This window comes from Vigna angularis, chromosome 2 (assembly GCF_016808095.1).
Source record: "Vigna angularis cultivar LongXiaoDou No.4 chromosome 2, ASM1680809v1, whole genome shotgun sequence".
In the NCBI taxonomy this organism is placed as follows: domain Eukaryota; kingdom Viridiplantae; phylum Streptophyta; class Magnoliopsida; order Fabales; family Fabaceae; genus Vigna; species Vigna angularis.
In genome coordinates this window covers 3,494,188-3,515,370 of record NC_068971.1, presented here as the reverse complement: position 1 = coordinate 3,515,370, position 21,183 = coordinate 3,494,188, and the positions used below count along the sequence as shown (strand labels likewise).

The 21,183-nt window shown below is 35.3% G+C and overlaps 2 protein-coding genes across 2 annotated transcripts; one reads left to right on the top strand and one right to left on the bottom strand.

The window, feature by feature from the left end:
• The first annotated feature begins 10,159 nt into the window (after nt 1-10,159).
• LOC128195189 (uncharacterized) lies at nt 10,160-10,983 on the top strand. The gene is made up of 4 exons (XM_052872247.1): nt 10,160-10,357; nt 10,449-10,553; nt 10,639-10,815; nt 10,897-10,983. The coding sequence occupies exons 1-4, from the start codon at nt 10,160-10,162 to the stop codon at nt 10,981-10,983; spliced, it is 567 nt and encodes a 188-aa protein (XP_052728207.1).
• Nucleotides 10,984-18,266: 7,283 nt separating this feature from the next.
• LOC108323056 (isoflavone 7-O-methyltransferase) lies at nt 18,267-19,526 on the bottom strand. Its single transcript, XM_017555381.2, has 2 exons — nt 18,743-19,526; nt 18,267-18,618 (listed from the first exon to the last, which is right to left on the bottom strand). Exons 1-2 carry the CDS (start codon nt 19,514-19,516, stop codon nt 18,316-18,318), a joined length of 1,077 nt encoding a protein of 358 aa, XP_017410870.1. The 5' UTR covers nt 19,517-19,526; the 3' UTR covers nt 18,267-18,315.
• Nucleotides 19,527-21,183: the final 1,657 nt, after the last annotated feature.

The window sequence follows — 21,183 nt, the reverse complement described above, 5'->3', positions numbered from 1 at the left end:
AACACATATTTCAAAAACAGTAAACAAAACACATATTTACAAAACATACATTAACAAAATAACAGACCAAAAACAGAACACAAATAAATTTTTTTTTAAATAAAAATAACAAATCGAAAACTAAGAAAATCAGAATTCTCCCCTAATTCACAAACCAAGAAAATTAAGGGAAGAAGGAACAGGAAAACTCCCCTGGTTATGGTGGCAGTTGCCAAACTTGGACAAGCAGAGAGATGTTTTCGATCACAGGATTCAGCAAAGAAAATTTGAGGAAGAACTGCTTCATCAGTATTCTTCTCGTAGCAATTTGTTTCAGCAGTATCTCTCCTTCCACTAGCAGTTGTTGAGTGTGTGACACCGGAATAGATATCTCTGGCTCGCTTAAGCAAGTAGCAGTATACTCTTCTTCATCAATCATGAATTCTTTAATGTCATCACCTGCATTCTCTTTTAACTCTGCATTCTTGTCATCAAACTCACAATTAATAGCATCTGTTATAAACATAGAGTCTGGGTGTAACGCATAATCAATTTCCGCACAAATGGAGCAAGAACCAGATTCACAATCACATTCAAAATTTTCAGAAAACTGTGTTAAATCAAAGTTTAGTCCTAACTCTATAAAGTCATCAGATTGTACAGTTTCTCTTTCAAAATCAATATTGACGCAACTTTTACCAATGGGTTCAATGACTGACACTGAATTAAAAATTTTAGAATGGTCAATCAAATCTGTATCTGTATCAGTTACAAACCCTATAGAATCAATGTGCGTCAAATCATAAGCATTTGAATGTGTATGCAAATCAGGTAAAGTAATTGGAATATCAGGTTCAGAATAAACCTGTTTTTGCTCATTGAAAAGTTCTTTACCAATCTCTAAGTCATCAACTGCATCCTCAGGGCTATCAGTGTCAGAATCCAGAACAGGCTGCTCAGGTTCTTCCTTTGTTACCTCAATTGGATTTTCACCAGCTAGCTTGCAGAGCAACTTCCTTGCTTCTTCTGGGGTTCTATCCATCAAACATCCACCAGCAGTCGTATCCACAAGTATCCTTTCACTGTCCAGGAGCCCTTCATAAAAATAAATCAAGAGCAAATGCTCTGAAATTTGGTGGTTTGGACAAGTTGTGCAGAGCCTGTTGAACCTTTCCCAATAATCTGCCAGGCTTTCTTCTTTAAACTGCTCAATGGCAGTTATCTTCCTCCTAATGCTGATCACCTTTTCTGCTGGGAAAAACTTGTCGAGGAATTTTTGTTGTGTTTCCTGCCAACTATTAAAAGGATACTGGTATATGAACCAGTCTTTTGCTTCATCTTGAAGTGACATTGGAAACATTCTCATATGTACTTCCTCCTCTGAAACACCAACAGGCCTCATGGATGAGCACATCGAATAAAACTCCTTGAAGTGCCTGTGTGGATCCTCATGTGCCAATCCATGGAATTTGGGAAGCCTCTTGATCAGCTTATACGTCCAGTCTTGAGAATCCATCATTTTATCTATTCTAGTTCAAAATCTGTCTCAGACCTGGACTTCCACTTCACGCAAAGATTATAAAAAAAATACGAAAGCATAACATGGAGTAAAAATAACAATTACAGTTTTTTTTTTTTCAGAAACAACAACTAACTACAAATCACAACACATAATGACACAAAAAAAAAAAAAAAACTAAGACTGAACCGTTTGGTCCCCGGCAGCGGCGCCAAAATTTGACACGCGGGTCGCACCGCGTACAAATTCGATGCACGAAAATAATGCAGTATAGCTAGGAAGTGACTCCTAGGTCGTCTCTCAAGGATCAATATTGTGGTTCAGTCTCAGATCACACACGAAGTGGGGGGGTTAGAAATGGTTGTTTTTGCGATGAAAATTAAATTACGGTGAAAATTAAACTAAAACAGTAAAACAAAATTTAAATAGTAAAAATTAAACTGCTACCGTAAAAAAAACGAAATTACAGTAAAATAAAACATTAAAATTAATTCTGGAACAGAAAACTAAAATACAGAAAATGAAAATACAGTAAACAATAAATACAGAAAACAGTAAAAACAGTAAAAACAGTAAAAAACACTAAAACAGTAAATTTTAGAAAACAATAAAAAAAACGAAAATACAGTAACATGAAACAGTAAAAAATAAATCTGGAACAGTAAAAACGAAAATACAGTAAAATAGAAAATTACAGAAAACAGTAAAAACAGAAAACAGTAAAAATAGAAAACAGTAAAAAACGAAAAAACAGTAAAACGAAACAGTGAAAATAAATCTGGGACAGTAAAAACAAAAATACAGAAAAATAGAAAATACAGAAAACAGTAAAAATAGAAAACAGTAAAAACAGAAAAAGAAATTACAGCAGTAAATAATAACAGTAAAAATAATAAATACAGAAATTCAAAATCAGTAAAACAGTAAAAACAAAATACAGAAAACATAAAATATAGAAAATAGTAAAAACAGAAAATAGTAAAAATGAAAATACAGTAAAAAGTAAAAACATAAAACAGTAAAATTCAAATCTGAAAACAACATCAACATTACGGCGGTAAAACATTTAGATCAAAACTACAGCTAATAATTTAACGTGCAATATTCAACAACGCAGTGCAAACAACAGTAAAAATTAAACGATAGGCATTCAACGATAAATATTAAATTGCTACTGAATTTGAATCGCAACAACAAAATAAAAGCAGCAAACAATTCTGGAATTTAACAACATGAAATTGCATTGAATTTAAATTGTGCATGAAATTATTACAACAACCAACAAAGTTAAATTAGAACTTGCACACCGTTTTGGCCTCCAAATTCTACTGTGCTATTCTTCACTCTGCCGTGAATTTTCCAGCCTTTGTTTCTCACCACACAGATCCTACACTACAGCAACCTACACTACATTTTGCATGAGTCTACTGGATTTCTCTTGGAATGAAGAATGGAAGCTACTGGAAATGGAAATTTAGTGCCACTGGAAGAGAGGACCTCTCCCAGACCGTGAACCTCCCTCTGCAGAACCGGGACTCTCCTTTTATTCTTGGAGGTCTTTTCTCCCATGGCTGGAAGTGCAAATGCAGGCTGGAAGTGAGTGTATCTCCCTCTGTCAGTTCCACCTTGGTCTCCCATTAACATCTTTTTAATGAATTTCTTCCATCACTTTGGACGTGAAGGTGGGTCCTCCACTCCTTTTGCATGAAGTGAATATTCTCCTGCACACTCTGTTGATCTAGGCCCGAAAAGAGTTCCCTCATGCGTGCATCATGCTTCACTTCGTGTGCTTTCTCTGCTGGACACGTGAGTGATTTATCATTCTCTGCTCTAATCTCCTTCCGGCTGTGTTGTGTGTGAATCTTCTTCATGTGGCAGCCGTGTGCTTTCAACAACCGTGCACACCACTTCATTCTTTCCAACCAATCCCGAGAGCTACTGGAACGTGGAGGAACCCGAGATCCTTTCCAGGTCGTGTGTTATGTGTGCATCCACGCTTCAACCAGCTCATTCTCGTGCAGACCATGACAGCACCTCCAAACTCTTGCTGGACGTTGAGTGTGCTGAATCGTGAACTCTTCAAGGGCCGTTAGTGTCTCACTCCAAGCTGTTGGAACTGCTGAATGCTCCATGGACTGCTTCCATGGACACCACACTGCTGCCAACGTGCTGGGTTGAGGACGTTGCTGCTGGACGTGGAGGTAGCTGCTGCCCTGCTCTTGGCCGAGACAACCTCCAGCTTTCTCCTTCATCACCGTTCGCATGCACCTCTGAGCTGTGCTGCTGTTTCAGCACGAAACCGTGAGCACATTGCTGCTGGTTGTGGCTGTTGGACCGTGGTGAAGCTTCTTCTCTAACTTGCTAGACCGAGCATCTCAAAAGGAATTCTCCAGGCTTTAACGTTGCTTGCTGGATGGGCGTTGCTGCTTCTAACTCATAAGCTTGAGGAACTGCTGCCTTCCATTCTCCATTCTCTCCAAGCTTGACCAGGCCATGACCGTGGCTGCTGCTTCCTAACGTCGAGCAAAACCAGTCCAACATTACCGTAACAAACATGCTTCTCCTTAAGTGAAGCTTCTTCTTCAACCAGCCAACACAACTGTATACGTATGGTGGCTGCTGCATCCAGCTCTTGGCCGAGACATGCTCTTCTTTCTTTTCTCCAAGCAAGTGAGTGCCACTTCTTCTCATGCGGTTGGATGCTGGACGAACATGAAGATAGCTGGGCCTGTGTCTACCGGATGCGTGATGCGTGCAGGCTGTGTGTAGCTGGCTTTCTTTTTCTCATTACAACACACTTTTCTTATTCTCCTGTGCGCCTCTTCTCCAAGAAGAATATCACACTTTTATTTCTTTTGTGCTGGACACGGGACGTGATGTTTCAAAGCCCATGCTACTCTTGCACTCTTTGTCTCCTAAGAAAACAAAAGTGAATATAATATAGATGTGGCAGCAAGTAACGTGCATGGATGCACTTTAATTTTCAGCTTATTAAACTTTTGAGCTAAAACTTCCACCAACGTAAACATCACTCTCCAAGTGAATCCACTTCATTTTGAATTTTCTTCCAACTAAACCGTGATTGGCCGTGAGATGCTCTGAGTTTAATTTCCATCTTTCATTAAACCTTCAAATGTCACAAATTGTAATTCCAAAATTTTCCTCCCATTACTAATACAAACAATTCTCTCAAATAATTCAAATTAATAAAAATTAGAATTAATAATCAAATTAAACACAATTAGTAAAAACAGGAAAATACTGGACATTTAAGCACAATTTCCTGATTAATTCTAGCACAATAAACTAAGTGAAGTGAGTAAAATATTGATTCATCAAAGTTCATCCGCTTTAAGTATTGAGATTCAAGACAACCAAAGGTCCTAGTTCTATCCCTAGATACTATTTCCTTTAGGTGATTAATCCAGTTCTAGATTCACCCAATATTTCCCAATATCAAGCAAACCCTAAAATCAAGATATGGTTGAATCAATCATACAAGCTTTAAGCGAAGGAATTAAACACTAACAAGTAATCAAAGAGGCATATAATCATTCAAAACACTGTAATTTACATAAGAGATCCGTGGTTACATCAATCCCCAACAAGAATGAAACTAGCTCTCCATGAATGGAGAGCTTGAGCTTACAACAATGGTGGAAATGGAAGAAGGAGGAGGACCCAAGGATGAAGAAGGGTTGTTCCCACAGCTCCTAGCTCGCCTCTGGATGCTCCAATTGAGAGAATTTGTGTCTGGGATGCCAAAGATATCAAAGCCCTTCTAATTTGGGGTTAAATAAACCCAATCTGCCAAATCAGCAGCAGGCGCGCTTGAGACCGCGCTCCAGCGCGCGAAAACAGGAAAAAGGGCGCTCCAGCTAACTCTGACAGAATTCTGGTTCTTCATATTTTTGCTGTTTTTGCTGTTTTCTTGTTTTCTCTGGTTGCAACACTCTTCATTTGATGCAGAGACTTCTTCCAACTAATTAACTTGTATAAATAAAGGGGTTAATGATCAATTCATCTAATTAAAGCTTAGGATGAAACCACTTCTTAAATTAAATGAAAACTAGGATTTACAAGGTAAAAAGGATGAGAAAGAGTTGATATTTCCTCTAATTCAATACTGAATTCATAGTAAAATATGCCACTATCACCTTGATGGAGGGATTCGATGTCCATGTATCAAGTGCGAATGTACAAGGATTTTGAAAGATGAAGTCGTCAAAGTTCACCTTTACCAAAAAGGGTTCATGCCTAATTACACGGTTTGGACATTTCATGGTGAAGAAATTCCTTCGACCTCCACTACAGCTGAAAAACGACTTGCATCAGGTTCGAATACTATTGTACATACATCTGAGATAGATCAATTTGCCTATATGCAAGAGATGGTCGACAATGCTCTTCGTCACCATGCTGAAGAAGCAGACGATAGTCATGATGAAGAGCCTCCAAATGAAACGATGCAGAGGTTTTACAATTTACTGATAGAGGCAAATCTACCTGTATTTGAAGGTTCATCTGAGTCAAAATTGTTAGTGTGCATTAGACTCATGGTTGGGAAATCTAATTGGAACGTTCCCATTCAAGCAGTGGACTTCTATACAAAATTGATGTTAGATTTGACACCACCAAACAATTTCATGCCGAAGAATTATTACCAAGCCAAAAAATGTGTTTCAAAGTTGGGATTGGATGTCAAGAAGATTGATTGTTGTGTTAATGGATGTATGTTATTCTATGACAATGACAGTGGCAAAAATGATGTATTGTTGGTTGAATGCAAGTTTTGTGGCTCACCTCGATATCATACAATGCATGCTGGACGGAGGCAAAAAAAGCCAATTCCCTTAAAGTACATGTTCTACTTGCCTATAATTCCAAGATTACAAAGATTGTTTACCTCAATGCAAACATCAGAACACATGACATGGCATGATGGTAACAAAACTCTGGGATTTTTGCGTCATCCTTCTGATGGTGAAGCTTGGAAGCACTTCAATCGTAAACATCCATCCTTTGCTAGTGAAGCACGTAACGTCAAACTTGGTCTATGCTCTGATGGGTTTACCCCGTACATTCAGGCGTCTGCATCACCATATTCATGCTGGCCCGTGATAGTTACCCCATACAATCTACCACCTGAGATGTGTATGACAAAGCCTTACATGTTTTTATCGTGTATAATACCAGGTCCATCTAATCCCAAATCATTGATTGATGTTTATTTGGAGCCTTTGATTGATGATTTGAAGAAGTTATGGACTGGTGTTTGGACGTATGACGTTTCAAGGAAGCAAAATTTCCTTATGAGGGTAGCCTTGATGTGGACTATTAATGACTTTCCAGCGTACGGTATGTTATCTGATTGGAGCACGCATGGTCGATTAGCTTGTCCACATTGCATGGAACATACAAAGTCATTCCAATTGAGTTATGGCCGGAAAAGTAGTTGGTTTGACTGCCATCGACAGTTCTTGCCCATTGATCACCCCTTTAGAAGAAACAAAAAGGCATTTCGCAAAGGGCAAGTTGAAACGGATATGCCCCCGCCGAAGTTGACTGGATCACACGTTTGGAGAAGAGTGAAAGACTATCCAAAAGTCACTGAATCTGGTCATAATAGGATAGAAGGGTTTGGAGAATGACATAATTGGACTAAAAGAAGCATATTCTGGGATCTTCCCTATTGGAAAGACAACTTGCTAAGACACAACCTCGATGTCATGCACACAGAAAAAAATTTCTTTGACAATGTCTTCAACACAGTTATGAATGTTATAGGTAAGACAAAAGATAATGAGAAAGCAAGAAAAGATTTACCTTTGTATTGTAGACGAAAAGACTTAGAGTTGAAGGCGCAAGGTAACGGCCAATTATTTAAACCAAAAGCAAATTACATCATGTCAAAAGACGAGGCAAGAATAATGTGTGGATGGATCAAGGAGCTCAGAATGCCAGATGGATATGCTTCTAACTTGTCCAGATGTGCCAATGTTCAGAACGGTACTATTCAAGGGTTGAAGAGTCATGATTGTCATGTATTCATGGAGACTTTCATCCCTCTTGCGTTCAGTTGTTTGCCAATGCACGTGTTAAATCCACTGATAGAAATCAATAACTTCTTTAAAGATTTGTGTTGCACGACACTAAAGGAGAATTCCCTAAAAAAGATGGATGAAAATATCCCAATTATTCTCTGCAAATTAGAAAGAATATTCCCTCCTGCATTCTTTGATTCAATGAAGCATATTCCAATTCATCTTGCATATGAAGCTTGGCTTGGGGGACCTGTGCAATACAGGTGGATGTATCCATTTGAAAGGTTTATGGGAGAATCCAAACGTTCAGTTAAAAATAAAGCTAGAGTAGAAGGCTCAATTTGTGCAGCTTACTTGCACAGAAAGACAACGTATTTTTGTTCACATTATTTCAAAAACTTCATGTTGTCCCTCACTCATGTCAGAAATGAAATGCAATGGCAAGTTGAACCACGTGAAGGTGCATTATCAGTTTTCCGACAAACAGGCCGTCACGCAAGGAAAGAATTCACTCATTGGTTAACTGATGCTGAATTCAACTCTGCTCATGTCCATGTCTTGATCAATTGCAGTGAAGTAAAGCCGTACCTTGAGTATGTCATCATCCATCTCTTATCTTAGTAACTTCTTTAATTGTTATACAATAATGAATTTCATTTGTACCAGCTCATTTATTGTGGCTGAGCAAGTCGTAGAAGGAAATACTTCTGCTAGAATAATTTAGAGCAAGGTTTAGAAATCAGGTCCGTTCTTTTTCCTACATTTAGAGAAAGGTTAATTTGACTCTTGGTTTTATAATTTTGTTAGTACCTTTGTAGGTTTTTAATCAGGCATTAACTCCCACGGTTCAAGAGTTAAGACATCTCTCGAATTGGCCAATGAGATGTGTCAAAGAATGGCACACTTACTTCACCAATGGTTACAAATTCCATACACATGAATGGTCTAAAGGAAAGAAAACATCAAATTGTGGTGTGTATGTGAAGGGCCTAACAGAGGGTTGTTATGATGATTTCTACGGCATCATTCATAAAATATATGAGTTAGAGTACAACAGCACTACTTCTCCAAACAGAGTAGTACTTTTTTATTGTCAATGGTTTGATCCTTCTAGAGCTGGTACTAGAGTCGATCCACGCTTTAATATTGTCGAACTCAACCAGAGATTAAGATATGGACTGTTTGATCCTTTCATTCTACCAACTAATGTCAGACAAGTTTATTATGTGCCATATCCACCATTCCGCAATATTGACAAGCGTGGTTGGGTCGTAGCAATACAAACCAAGCCTAGAGGTCGCATTGACTCAAATGAGGTTAAGGAAGATGTTGCCTATCAACTTGACCAAATGTCACAACCACAAGAAGTTATTGAAGTTGAACGTATAACCGCATTGGTCGACCCTGATGGTGATGGAGATGAATTACAAGCAACAATACAAGGTGATGAAGAACAAGAAGAAGAGGAAGAAGAAGAAGAAGAAGAAGAAGAAGAAGAAGAAGAAGAAGCTGATGATGATGATGATGACGACGACGAAGAAGAAGACGAAGATGATGATGATAAAGACGATGATGAAGAAGAAGATGAAGATGAAGATCATGATGACGACGATTGAATGTTGGACATCCATTGTAGCAAATTGAACTGTCATTTCAATAGAGTTATCTAAAATACCATCTTAAAAGTTGTATGCAATTATTTATACATTTACTTTAAAAACCATTGATTCTTCGTTAATCATTTCTATTTTTTCGCTTTATTTGTAACCATTTCAATGCAGTAATGACAGGACAAGGTTCAGAACGTCCTGATAAAGGAAAGGGGGTAGCAAGGCCTAGAAAGAGGCAACGGCAGGCACCAAAGTATGTACTTAGGGTGCCTGCTAGACTACCTACCACTGCTGTCGGCAGTACATCATCTGTGGGGCCTCTTCCTACCCCTACAGTACAGCCTCCTACACCTGCAGTAGACCCTACTCCTACACCTTCAGTAGACCCTACTCCTACCCATGTAGTACACCCTTCTACTACCCCTGCAACAGACCCTCTTCCTCCTCCTGTAATTATAACCCCCACTCCGCCCCCTGTGGTTATAACCCCCACTCCTGTCCCTGACCCTACTTCTATACCTTCCTTATCTGTTATACCGCCTTCTGACACTGTCACACCATCTGCTGATGAAGATTCAAGTGGAGATGGTGAAGGTCTTGATCCGCCCCTCCATGATCGACCATGGATTGAGCCGTATGGTAAAGGGTAAGTTTTTAATCTCTTGATATAATTTGATGTTTAAACCCTACTGTAAGAGATGTTTGACTTTTATTCTGCAGGTTTATTCCATCAAGGGTTGCTTCCCAGGCCATCACACGTTCAATTAAGCAACAGTTTCTAAGTCCATGGCCTACTTGGGGAGCAATTCCTGATGACGACAAAAAGCCCTTCTGGCAGCGCTTTCAGGTGAACAATCTATTTAACTAATTGTCCCTCTTATTTTACTATGGTCTGTAATCAATGTTTGTTCTCTTTAATGTTACAGATGAAGGTGCAGTGGAAACCTGAACATGAAAGTCAGATACACAGAAATTTCCACATGAAAGCATCTCATCGACTATCAGAGATGTTTAGGGATGCCCGCAATGCAGGACAGCGCCCTTACTGGCTGGGTGAAATAATTTGGAACTCTTTACTGGCCCATTGGAATACAGTAGAGTTCCGCAATAAGTGTGCCAAAGCCCAGCGGAACAGAGCATCTGAAAGGGGTGGCACCCTGCATACTGGTGGGTCGATCACCATTCATGAGCATGCCATTCGTATGGTATAATCTCATTACATAACTTTTTCTTTCATACATAAGTTATGTATATTCTATTTCATATGTACGCTTGTAATTCTTAATTATGTTACAGGCACAGGCTCTAGGACGGGCGGTCCATGTTGATGAGGTCTTTGCACAAACTCATGTTCGGAAGGGAACTAATCAATTTGTTGATGAAAGATCTCGGAAGACTCATGTAAGCAAATAACACTATTACTATTACTAATTTTTCATTTATGTTATACTATCATTCCCTGACATTGCTTTTAATGTTTCAACAGGAAGACTTTTCTACGAGACTTTCACAGGTTAGATCTGAACATGAGTCAACTCCTACACCGGATGATGCCAGTAATGCAGATGATGACATCCGTAGGACACAATGCTGGATCGACATCGTTGGTGGGAAGAAAAAAGGACGAGTGTATGGTGCGGGACAGCTTGCTGCAAACTATACAGCATTCAGAGGAGGTACTCTGAAGCACCAGCCTTCTTCTTCCACTAGTACTCCTAACGAGGTCGTTCTTCGCCTGACGCAGGAACTCCGGCAACGTGACCAGGAGATCACTGATCTCAGAGCAGAGTTTACAAACTTTAAGGCCCTGGTCATGAGAGTCTTGCCTTAAACCTCACAGGACGTACAAAATATCCCTCCGACCCAGCCACGACCCTCCTCATCACCTGCTGTCACTCAGCAGCCCACATCAGTCCAACCCTCATCAGTCCAACCCACACCAGTCCAGCCATCAGTACAGGAGCAGGATGATGAAGATCATTCTGATGATAGTTATGTACATTATTAGTTTCATTTTCTTATTACTTGTTACACAAACATTTGGATATTAGAACATTTTTGACTTGATATGATTTCAATGTTAGTTAGATCTACTTCTAGACTTTGGATGTTAGAACATCCTTTTGTTACATTATTTTATATTTGCACTATAATTACATTATCTATACATTAGTGGATGTTCGTTGGATTAATTGATGTTCAATGGATCCCAAATCATTGATTGCATCTTTGAGATGCACATTATGCATGTTTGTATGTGCTTGATCACTGATATGCAGGTCTGTTTGTAATTGAAATTTGATATACAGGTCTGGGTTGCACAAGAAATACCATTTCTCTGAAACCTTCTCTGCAATTTATCGAAGGCTTCTGCCCTTCGGTAAATACCCTCGTATGGTCATTACCGAAGGCTTTCGCCCTTCGGACATTACCGAGGGCTTTTGCCCTTCGGTAATTACCGAAGGCTTATGGCCCTCGGTAATTACCGAAGGCTTTTGGCCCTCGGTAATTACCGAAGGGCAAAAGCCCTCGGTAATTGTTAGCGACAAGCGATTTACCGAAGGATTTTTGGCCGTCGATAAGCCTTCGGTAAACACCCTTTATCGACGGCTTATGGCAGTTTCCGAGGGCTTATGGCCTTCGGTAATGCCCAACTTTTTTGTAGTGATACCATGGTTGCAGACTTAGGAGAAGAAGGTAGACACGTGTATTAAAAATGCAGTGTCACCAGGTCACGTCACACAATCATTAACGTCGTTTGATGAAATTGACGGAAATGATTTATTTGCATCAAATTAACAAAAATAAGGACCCAATTGAGACGTCAAAAAATAAAGGGACCTATTTGAAATTCTGGACGAAAATAGGGACCTATTGAGACATTAAACCTTTAATAAATGGATATTGGAACATAAGCACAACAAATGGATACCAAACATTACAACAAATCTCATGAAGATGAAAATACTAGAAAAAGTAAAAGAAAATGAATTTAGGTACTGAATAGAAAATCACCTCAGAACAAAATATATATGTCCAATGCATGCATGGAAATGAATTGTGGTGTCTTAATATTATTTACTACAACAATATATAGCCCTGTTTTCTGTCCCTAAAAATCCTCTCCTTTGTTACCTAGTTGTAATATTTTGTTCTTCTCACCCCTAGTGTGGCTCTTACTTCTACATGATTGAAACTCCACCCATTCTAAATCCTCCTAAATTGATATTATAAGGGCTTATTGGACTCTGTTACGAATGCATGCAAAATTATTTTAAGAAAACAGTTTTAATCTATAGTAGACCTCATTCCAATATGTAAAACAGTAGAACAGTAGTAAGCATTGGTTTGACTCGAGGAGGTTTTCAATAAACTCTTGTTTGATAAGAAAAGGGGAAGAAAAACCAAAATAAAATTATGTATTAGCTAATCCGTAGAAACTTTTTCATTAGCTTCTTGAAAGTTAGATTTGTCCATAACCAATGACATTTCGTTAAGTCAGGTACTAAAGGGAGGATTCTGTATAGTCAAATACTAAAGTGACCAACACCTACAGTTAAAAAATTGAATCCATTTTTTAATGGTTTTTGTTCATGCTATTTCTCCTACTCTTCGTCAATATACTTTGAAGTATGTCTTTAACTCTTAAAAGATAGTGCAATCCCTTTTCTCTCTGACCATTAACAAAGTTACTGGGATTCAGGTGTCAGAATCTTGGTCTTCTGTAATAACCATTAACAAAGCCCTTTTTTCTCTTTTCCCCACCCCTTTATTGTGTAGATTTCTTCCACAGAAAATTGTATCATTCCTTTTTTTTTTCTCTTCTTTTTTGTGAAAAATGAAATGAAAATGTATTTGTATTCAATAGTGCTTTATTCGCATGTCTATGCAAAAAGAACTATTATTACTACATCTAGATAAGAACTTTGTAAGATGGCTTAGCATACATATGCAAATATGTCTGAAAGCTCATGCCTTTTTCTTGACTTTCATCAAACAGAACCCAAACTTAACAAAATATCGATTCGTAACAGGGACCAATGTTTCTTGGAAGCTTACAACCATTAACATATCACTATTATATGTTCAGTGTATATACATGTCGCTGTTACCAAAATATATATACTGGTATGTGCTCAAAGAACTGTGGTCCCAACAACCTAACCTATAGGTCTTCATAAATCTTGAACAGAACATTGTCTTATAGGATCATATTACTACAAGAATGGAAAAAATATTATGCAAATTTTCTTTATGGTCAATTTAACTTACACCAATTTCCTGTGCCTCGTCACTCACAAAATCTCCATTGATCTTTTTATAGGTAGTTATCCAGACTTTACCTCTACTAACTTTGTGTTCACACTCTCTTTCCTATAAAAAAGATGATTATGTATATTAAGTGTGATAAATATAATGAAATTTTAAAACTGAAGAACAATAATGCTTCACCATTTCTTTCTTATTCTTAACAATGTTTTTGGATCTCTTTATGTGAGCAAGAGTTTGCTTTGTTCTATTGTACTTATTTTTCAAGGCAATTTCCTAACATTGTCAACAAAAAATTATTACATTATAACACAATGTTAAGAGAAGAAATATAGATTTTACCTTCTTTCTTTCATTATATAGATAGTCAACAAAAGAAGTCTAATGATCTCTATCTATTCCTTCTGGAGCCATTGCAATCAATTCATGTCCAGTACGCGTGTCATCATCTCTTTATTGCCATAATTCTTGCCGACAATCTCTCCATTTACGATTAAGTCTTCTCAAGATGTTATTTATTTGAACATCAAAATTAACTCCCAACTTTGTCTTAAAAAATATTTGAATCAAAATTAAAAACAAATACACAATAACTGAATTTCAATTACTTAGTTGAATGGTATTATGCATCATGTCTTCTTTGTAATCTTTAGAAACCTTCTTCCAAGTAGAATAGCAAATAAGAAACGTCTTGACGTTTCTAGTAATACTTTTTAAGAACCAATTCAACAATGTTCCACCATCTCTAATTGGTTGACACTCATCAGTCTAACTTACAACAATTTTTTCATTCTGTTCAAACATTATTTGTTTTTAATTGTTTACTGGTTATCTTGCATTGGTTATCTGTGAAGTAACCAAAATTGTATCAAACAGGAATGTAGAACAATTCAGCAAGCAAAAGAGCGACATATTCTATCATATTAGGCTGTACTTGTGTGATTGTGTCTGTATAATTAACTGTTAATAGCGGCTAAAGAAGCTGTGTTTAAGATAATGAACATAAGAATTATAGCAGAATAGCCACGCATAAGAGTAAAATCATATATGCAACCTTTCTCCCAAGTTAATATTCAGATACTGTTGTAGCTTTCAGTTAGGTCTTTCTTTGCGTTCTTATTCTTTTTTTAAGACGTTCTGATTCAAATGATAACAGTTCTACCTCAAGCTACAAAATACAACTCATGTAATAACTACCTAATCATATGAAGTTTACAGTTAACAGAAGTTTATGTTTTGTAACGTTAGTGTAAAAATTTAAACAGACAGATTAAAAAAGACATAGGAGTGTTTGGTTAGAATTGAACCCAATTTACTATATATGCTTTAAGCCTCTTTGTATAGACCTATTTACCAATCTCATTAATATCAATTAGATTTTAGTTTATAAAAACACACCTATATATATACAGAGAGGGAGAGAGACACAAGGGTCTACTTGATGTTTTTTCCTGGTCATCAGTGAGATGGTAGTATAAGATGAAAATTTGCAATCATAATGAATAATGAGAGAAGTTAAATCACCATTATACATAATTAATGATATAGAAGTCACTCTGTGATACTATGATCCTTTTATTATCTTCAATTCTACTATATGACGTTTTGAACAATTACACACCTATTTGTAGGTGGTTCCTTTTCTGCCCCTTCTCTTTTTAGCTATATAGTCATGACTTATAAGATAAAAAAAATAATATATTATGCAACTAATATTTTATTATTAATTGAGACAAGAGAGTTATATTTTTTTTTCTCAAAAATGAAACAAAAAAAATTGGTAATGAAAATAGAAATAACGAGTTTATTGTATGTAATTTTTCTTTTTCAAAAGAGAACATGAAAGAAAGAGAAAAAAGAAAACATAAATTCAATAAAAAATTTATTCGTTATAATTTATAATTTTATGTTTTACTATTTATTAGTATTAAATCAGATGTTTTATAAAAAAAATTAAAATATTCCTATTTTAGTTTTTATAGATTTCATTATATAAACACAATTAAAAAAAAAAAACATGAGAGGATAAGATATCCTCTGCTCCCATAGTTCTCCGCCACTAAAACTTAGAGAGATGGTCCCATCTCAATGCGATGTTAAGGTTGAAAATTTAATTGACTGTATCAATGATTCGATATCATTCAACTTATCTTAATTATATCGGATGGTTTATGTAAAGTTAAAAATTCAATAAACACTGATAAGTACTTCAGGCTTCATATCCAACTGTTATTGCAAGGGTTGAGAATTTATCTATTATAGAATTTAAGTCTCTTTTACCTATAAATAGATTAGTATAACGTAATTTCACTGACAATCCTTTCATGTATCACTTTAGTCTTATGTTTTAGCAATTTCTCAGACTTTAATTTACAATTTCATAAGTCTCAACAGTGAAGTATATTTGAGTGTAAGCATCTACCATTAAAATAGCTTGGGATGTAGATTACACAACGGTCTCTACTTTGCAAATGTTCAATTGCATTTACTATGGTTAATATTAGTTAGATAATTTATAGTTTTATGCTTTTATAAACTACGCAGGTCTTTGACAACAACGAAGAAAACCTCATTTTACCCTAAATATATTTGATTGCATAAATGATAACGACATAGTTATAAAACAAAGTTCTATAATTAGTTTCCATTTTTAATAAAAAAAGTGATAAAATGTACAAATTTTGATATAATATATAATAATTTAAAATCTATATTGTTTTCAATTCTAAGTGGATTTATCCTAAATTAATATTTGTATTTTTGGATTTTAAATTTGGTCAATTTAATTCGATTTGGATTATATTCATATTAGATAATTGTTAAGTTTTGAAAATTAAAAACTAAGATACATCTTGAGTCAAAGCAAATGAAAACTAAGTTAAATCAAATCCGTTTAAATTTAAAATTGAACAAAATTCGCTTAAAGCAAACATCGACTTGAGTAAATCTAAACCAAATCGACCTACTTACCTACTTATAATTAAATATGTTTAAATAGAAACTTAAGTTAAATAAATTTGAATTAAAAAATTGACTTGAATCGGTTAAAGGTCAAACTCGAATTGGTTTAACACACTACAAAAATAATATGATGTAGCTAAGTTTTTTTGCAGGGTTTTAGAAACCTCAACTAATATACTGCGGATTTTACTAAAAAAAACGTAGCTAAGTTTTAATTTAATCTCTTAAATAATTTTTTCACAGATTTTTAAACAAAACAACAGTTAATTTTTTTTAATTTTTTAAAACAAATTTTTGGACGGTTCTTTTATAAACCGCACCAAACCCTAATTTTCACTTTTGCGCGCTTCACTTCTCATTTTTCACCTCTTCGCCTTTCACTTTCATTTTTCTGCCTCACATTTCATTTTCAATCTTCGCGTCTTCTCTTCTCCTTCTTCTTTCTCCACGCTACACTTTTCCTTCTTCCTTCTCCACGCCGCGTCTCTCCATTTTTGTTTCCTTCCTCACCTTTCCAGCATGAGGCCATGGTTGTGGTGCGTTTTCGGCACGATGAAGGCTCGTGACGGAGGTTCTACTTTTGTCTGTTCACGAATTGGATTCTGATTTTACTGGTTTATTCGCGAGGAACATGGTGATCTGCGGGAGTTTGGCGGTGCTGGTTCGCTAGTGATGCGATTTCGATTTGATTTGGGGTCTCTCTGGTGCTGGTTCTTGCTAAACGCAGATTATTAGGTAACCTGGTATGGGAGTTGTGACTGTTTCTAGCTTAGCTGCGAGGACTCCAAGGGGAATACAAACTTTTCCTGTAATCGTCTGAAGAGACCTTTAATTATAGCATTTAAAGGGGATAAACAAAATGACTCATCTTCCTTGGATGTGGACTATAATGAAGCTGCTGCTATGCTTGAAAATATTTTCAAACTCAGCCCTACTTTTGATGTTGATAATGTAGAATGTATAGCTGGTAAAATCAATAGGGTATCCCGGGGAAGGAAAAGATGGTTGACGATTGTGAAGAAAAGGATGTAAACGAGGATATGTTATTTTTTGACAAATTAATTGTATTTTTAATTTTACATTTTATTTTATATAATAATAATTACTTTTGGTTTTATATTAGTGAAGTTTAATATTAAACATATTTCATATTAATCACGTTAATTAAATTATTTGAATAATAATAAAAATTAAATTATTTTTATTATTGGCGGTTTTTAAAACCTTAACTACTTAAAACAAAAAATATTGGCAAACCTTAACTACTTAAAACAAAAAATATTGGCGAATTTTTACTAATCTACACAAGTTTCAGCGGTTTCTATTAATACCAGCAGTTTCTGTAAAAACTCCTGCAAGTTACAGTGAATTTTGAAAACCTCCGGAAATAGCGACAGTTTCTGAAAAAATCACGTAAACTATCGAAAATCTTTGTGACGGTGATTTTTCTAATGGTTTGCCAACCTCGAAAAATATATTTACAAGGGATTAAAGAAAACTCCTGATAAAATTTGTGATTTTTGTAGTGCCATATCTAATAAATCTAATAATCAAATAAATTAAATTGATCTCCTTGAATTTAATTTAATTGACAAAATGATTTAATATAAATTTAATTCAATTCAAAGATTAAAAAAAATTAAAATCTAATTAATATATTTGAAATGATTGAAATTATAAATTCAATACATTATATTATATTAGATTTGATTAGACTGGTTTTGAATAATGTATTCCATGTCCTTTATTAATAAATCAAAACTTTCACACATTCCATCAAATTTCATATTTCTCTACTCTTGTTCCTATCAATTCTTCTTTTTATTATGGTCGCATTTTCTTACTATCAGTAATCGATAAGGGAAAATAAGCATTGCGACCTTGTTTGTTCAACAACATGCTTTGAAGAAATGCGTCCACATAACTTCGGTAATCAAGGATAGATCTGAATAAGAGACAAATGTCCTGTGAAAGGAGATATTTTGTAGCTTTGAAACCCTGCTTCCACGAACAGTTTCTTCCATTCTTCTTCTCTTCTTTCTTTTCCATTAATAAGACATGTCATGTGAACATCCATGATGAGCTTTAGTCCAGTAACTCCCTGCTCATCTCTGCCTTCGTTTATCACATTTTCTATCACAATTACTTTTCCTCTTTTGCCTTTACCAGAAATAGCTTCTCTGCAATTTTCTAATATCTTCTTACAATCCTTGTCACTCCAATCATGCAGAATCCACTACAAAAAGATTTATAAATTTGTTAATAACATGAATCGAATCGTATATTCGTATTCTAATTTATTAAAAAAAAAGTTGCAGTAGTGAAAGAAGTTTAGGAAACATTCGGTCAGAGATGCGTACCTTGAGTAGAACTGCATCAGCCTTGGGAATAGATTCGAACATGTCACCGCCAACATATGTCAAATTGTTGGTTCCCGACAACTTCTCCACAACCTGTGGGCGATCAAATACAGTGCACTTCACGTTAGGAAATGCATCGCAGATAGCCTTGGCTGTGGTTCCGGTTCCACCTCCCACATCCACGATGGACTCCACTCCTTCGAACACCCAATTGCAACCTTTTAATGCCAGGTTCATCATCTGAGAATCACTGGCCATTGCCTCATTGAACGACTCGTTCATTGCTGGGTTTTTACCAAGAAAGTCCCACATAGTTGATCCTACGGAGACATCAACCAGTGTAAGATCATCCTCATAAGTCCACTTCTTCAAGTGAGACCACATATCTGATAAAGTTGGGTCAGTTAAACCCTTTACCATTGGTGCAAGACAAAAGTCAGTGCCTTTGACAAGAAGGTGTGATGCAGGTGTTAGAGCATATGCTTCGTTTTCTTCTGTGCTGTGGTGGACTCTTAGAATCTGAAGGAATCCATTGTGTGCCAGGTAGCGTAGGAGACTCTTCACGCCTCTAACTTTACTTGGTGGAATTTGTAGAATGGAAACCAACTTTGGAAGTGAAATGGGTTGACCATGGTTGTGGATTATGTCTGGTATGCCAAGCTCAATCATCCATTTAATACTCATACAATCTATTGCATGAGCATACAAGTGTTTGTACAAGTGAACTTGACCTTCAAAGATCTCACTCGCTTTTAGGACATTATTTGAAGCCATAATTTGATGTGAATCTGTATTTTGTGTGGTGTTTCATACTTTCTCGCCCTTTATATAAAGATTCAAAAACCTAAATTTGTATTTGCCCTTTCAGTCTATTTGGTAAGTTGAATTGATTATTTTTCAGAAGTTATAAAGTCGTTGTTTATTTCATTACATTATAACATATCTATGTATTTTCAGAAATAAAATATACACGAACTTTCTAATATTACGTGCAATTCAGTCTTTTTTCAATTACTTAAAAAATAACGACAATAACAATGATATATTAACATTTGATAATATTTTAACTAAAAAGGAACGTCCCATTCGATAATATTCGATACTTTCTGATTGATTGATTGGGTGTAAAAAGTTTAGTGCTTAAATAACTATTAAACTCAATAAAAACAAAAGTAGAGAAGATACGAGCTAATGTAGCTGGTTTACGTCAACTTCTGATTTCTCTATGTATTACTTCGTCAACATATTAGGAATCTGATTTAAAATATTGCATCTGTGTATCGTACCATTTTGCGTCACCTTAGTAGAATAATTAATAATGCTGTTTATGAGATGTCAGATTTTCAATGTTTTATAGCTATCGTTGAAACAAAAGCCATTAATATGCTTCCAAATTTGACTTTTCATATATAATATGTTTGACTTTCAAATATCGTTATCTTTGAAAACTTTTGGCCAAGTGTCATTTTGATATAAAATAAAGTGGGAATCATATAAGTTGTTATTCAATGATATCTTCTTTCTCTACAATTAACTTACAATCATATAAGTTGTTATTTTATTATAATAAAATAGTTATGTCAAGTGATATTTATTGTAAAGTTTTTGGAGATTTCACTTTTCATATATTAATTTGTAGCATTTGAGAACTTTTTGTGAAGCATATTCAAAGTAAATAAAGTTGAGCCTTATGTGAGGAAGAGAAGAAACGGAAAGAAAGAAAAAGGGTGCTGCTGAGATATATAAGTTAGGTGAATAATCAAAGAAAAAGAATAGAGCAAGAAAATATAAATAAAAGTAAATGATTTTCAATAATTGAATTTATCTCCCATATGTAATTTCCTTTTATCCCTTCTTTTCCTGATTTGTTTTTTCATGAGAACTTAACCCTTTCTTCTAGAAATCATACCAAAAACTATTTTTTATTATTAATTTCTTATAACTTTCTCACCATATTTAATCTAAATAATTAAACTTTTGAATTATTCATTAAAATATTATTATGTGCTTAATGAATTGACGAGGAAATTAATTTAAATATATTTAAAATGATTTTGTTGATTTTAATATATTTATAGTAATAATCATAACTGTTAATCTTACGGAAACTATTATTTTCAATGTATCTCTCACACTTTCTTATTTATTTATTTATTTTATAATTATATTTATTTAATAAGTATCCCATAATCTCATTTATTTATTTATTTTATAATTATTTTTCTTGAGTGAGATATCTTTGTGCTTTTTAATCTTAGTTTTAAATATTCATTGTTAAGTATACATTATATGTATACAATCAAAATTCTTCTCCTCCGCATAAGACTCAACTTTATTTAATACGAGGAAATTTCACCAAATGTTTTCCAAAATGAGGGTCCTAACTTTTACGTACCTCTCCGCGTCCACTTGTTTTGTTAAAATGATTAGAAAGCCGGCAA

What these genes read in the sequence shown, in the direction of transcription:
- LOC128195189 (XM_052872247.1), top strand. Translation starts at nt 10,160, where the DNA reads ATGTTTAGGGATGCCCGCAATGCAGGACAGCGCCCTTACTGGCTGGGT. An exon ending in AAAGATCTCGGAAGACTCAT is followed by an intron (nt 10,554 to 10,638) that starts GTAAGCAAATAA and finishes ATGTTTCAACAG; the next exon opens with GAAGACTTTTCTACGAGACT. An exon ending in AGCTTGCTGCAAACTATACA is followed by an intron (nt 10,816 to 10,896) that starts GCATTCAGAGGA and finishes CGCCTGACGCAG; the next exon opens with GAACTCCGGCAACGTGACCA.
- LOC108323056 (XM_017555381.2), bottom strand. Translation starts at nt 19,516, where the DNA reads ATGGCTTCAAATAATGTCCTAAAAGCGAGTGAGATCTTTGAAGGTCAA. An exon ending in CTGATGCAGTTCTACTCAAG is followed by an intron (nt 18,619 to 18,742) that starts GTACGCATCTCT and finishes ATCTTTTTGTAG; the next exon opens with TGGATTCTGCATGATTGGAG.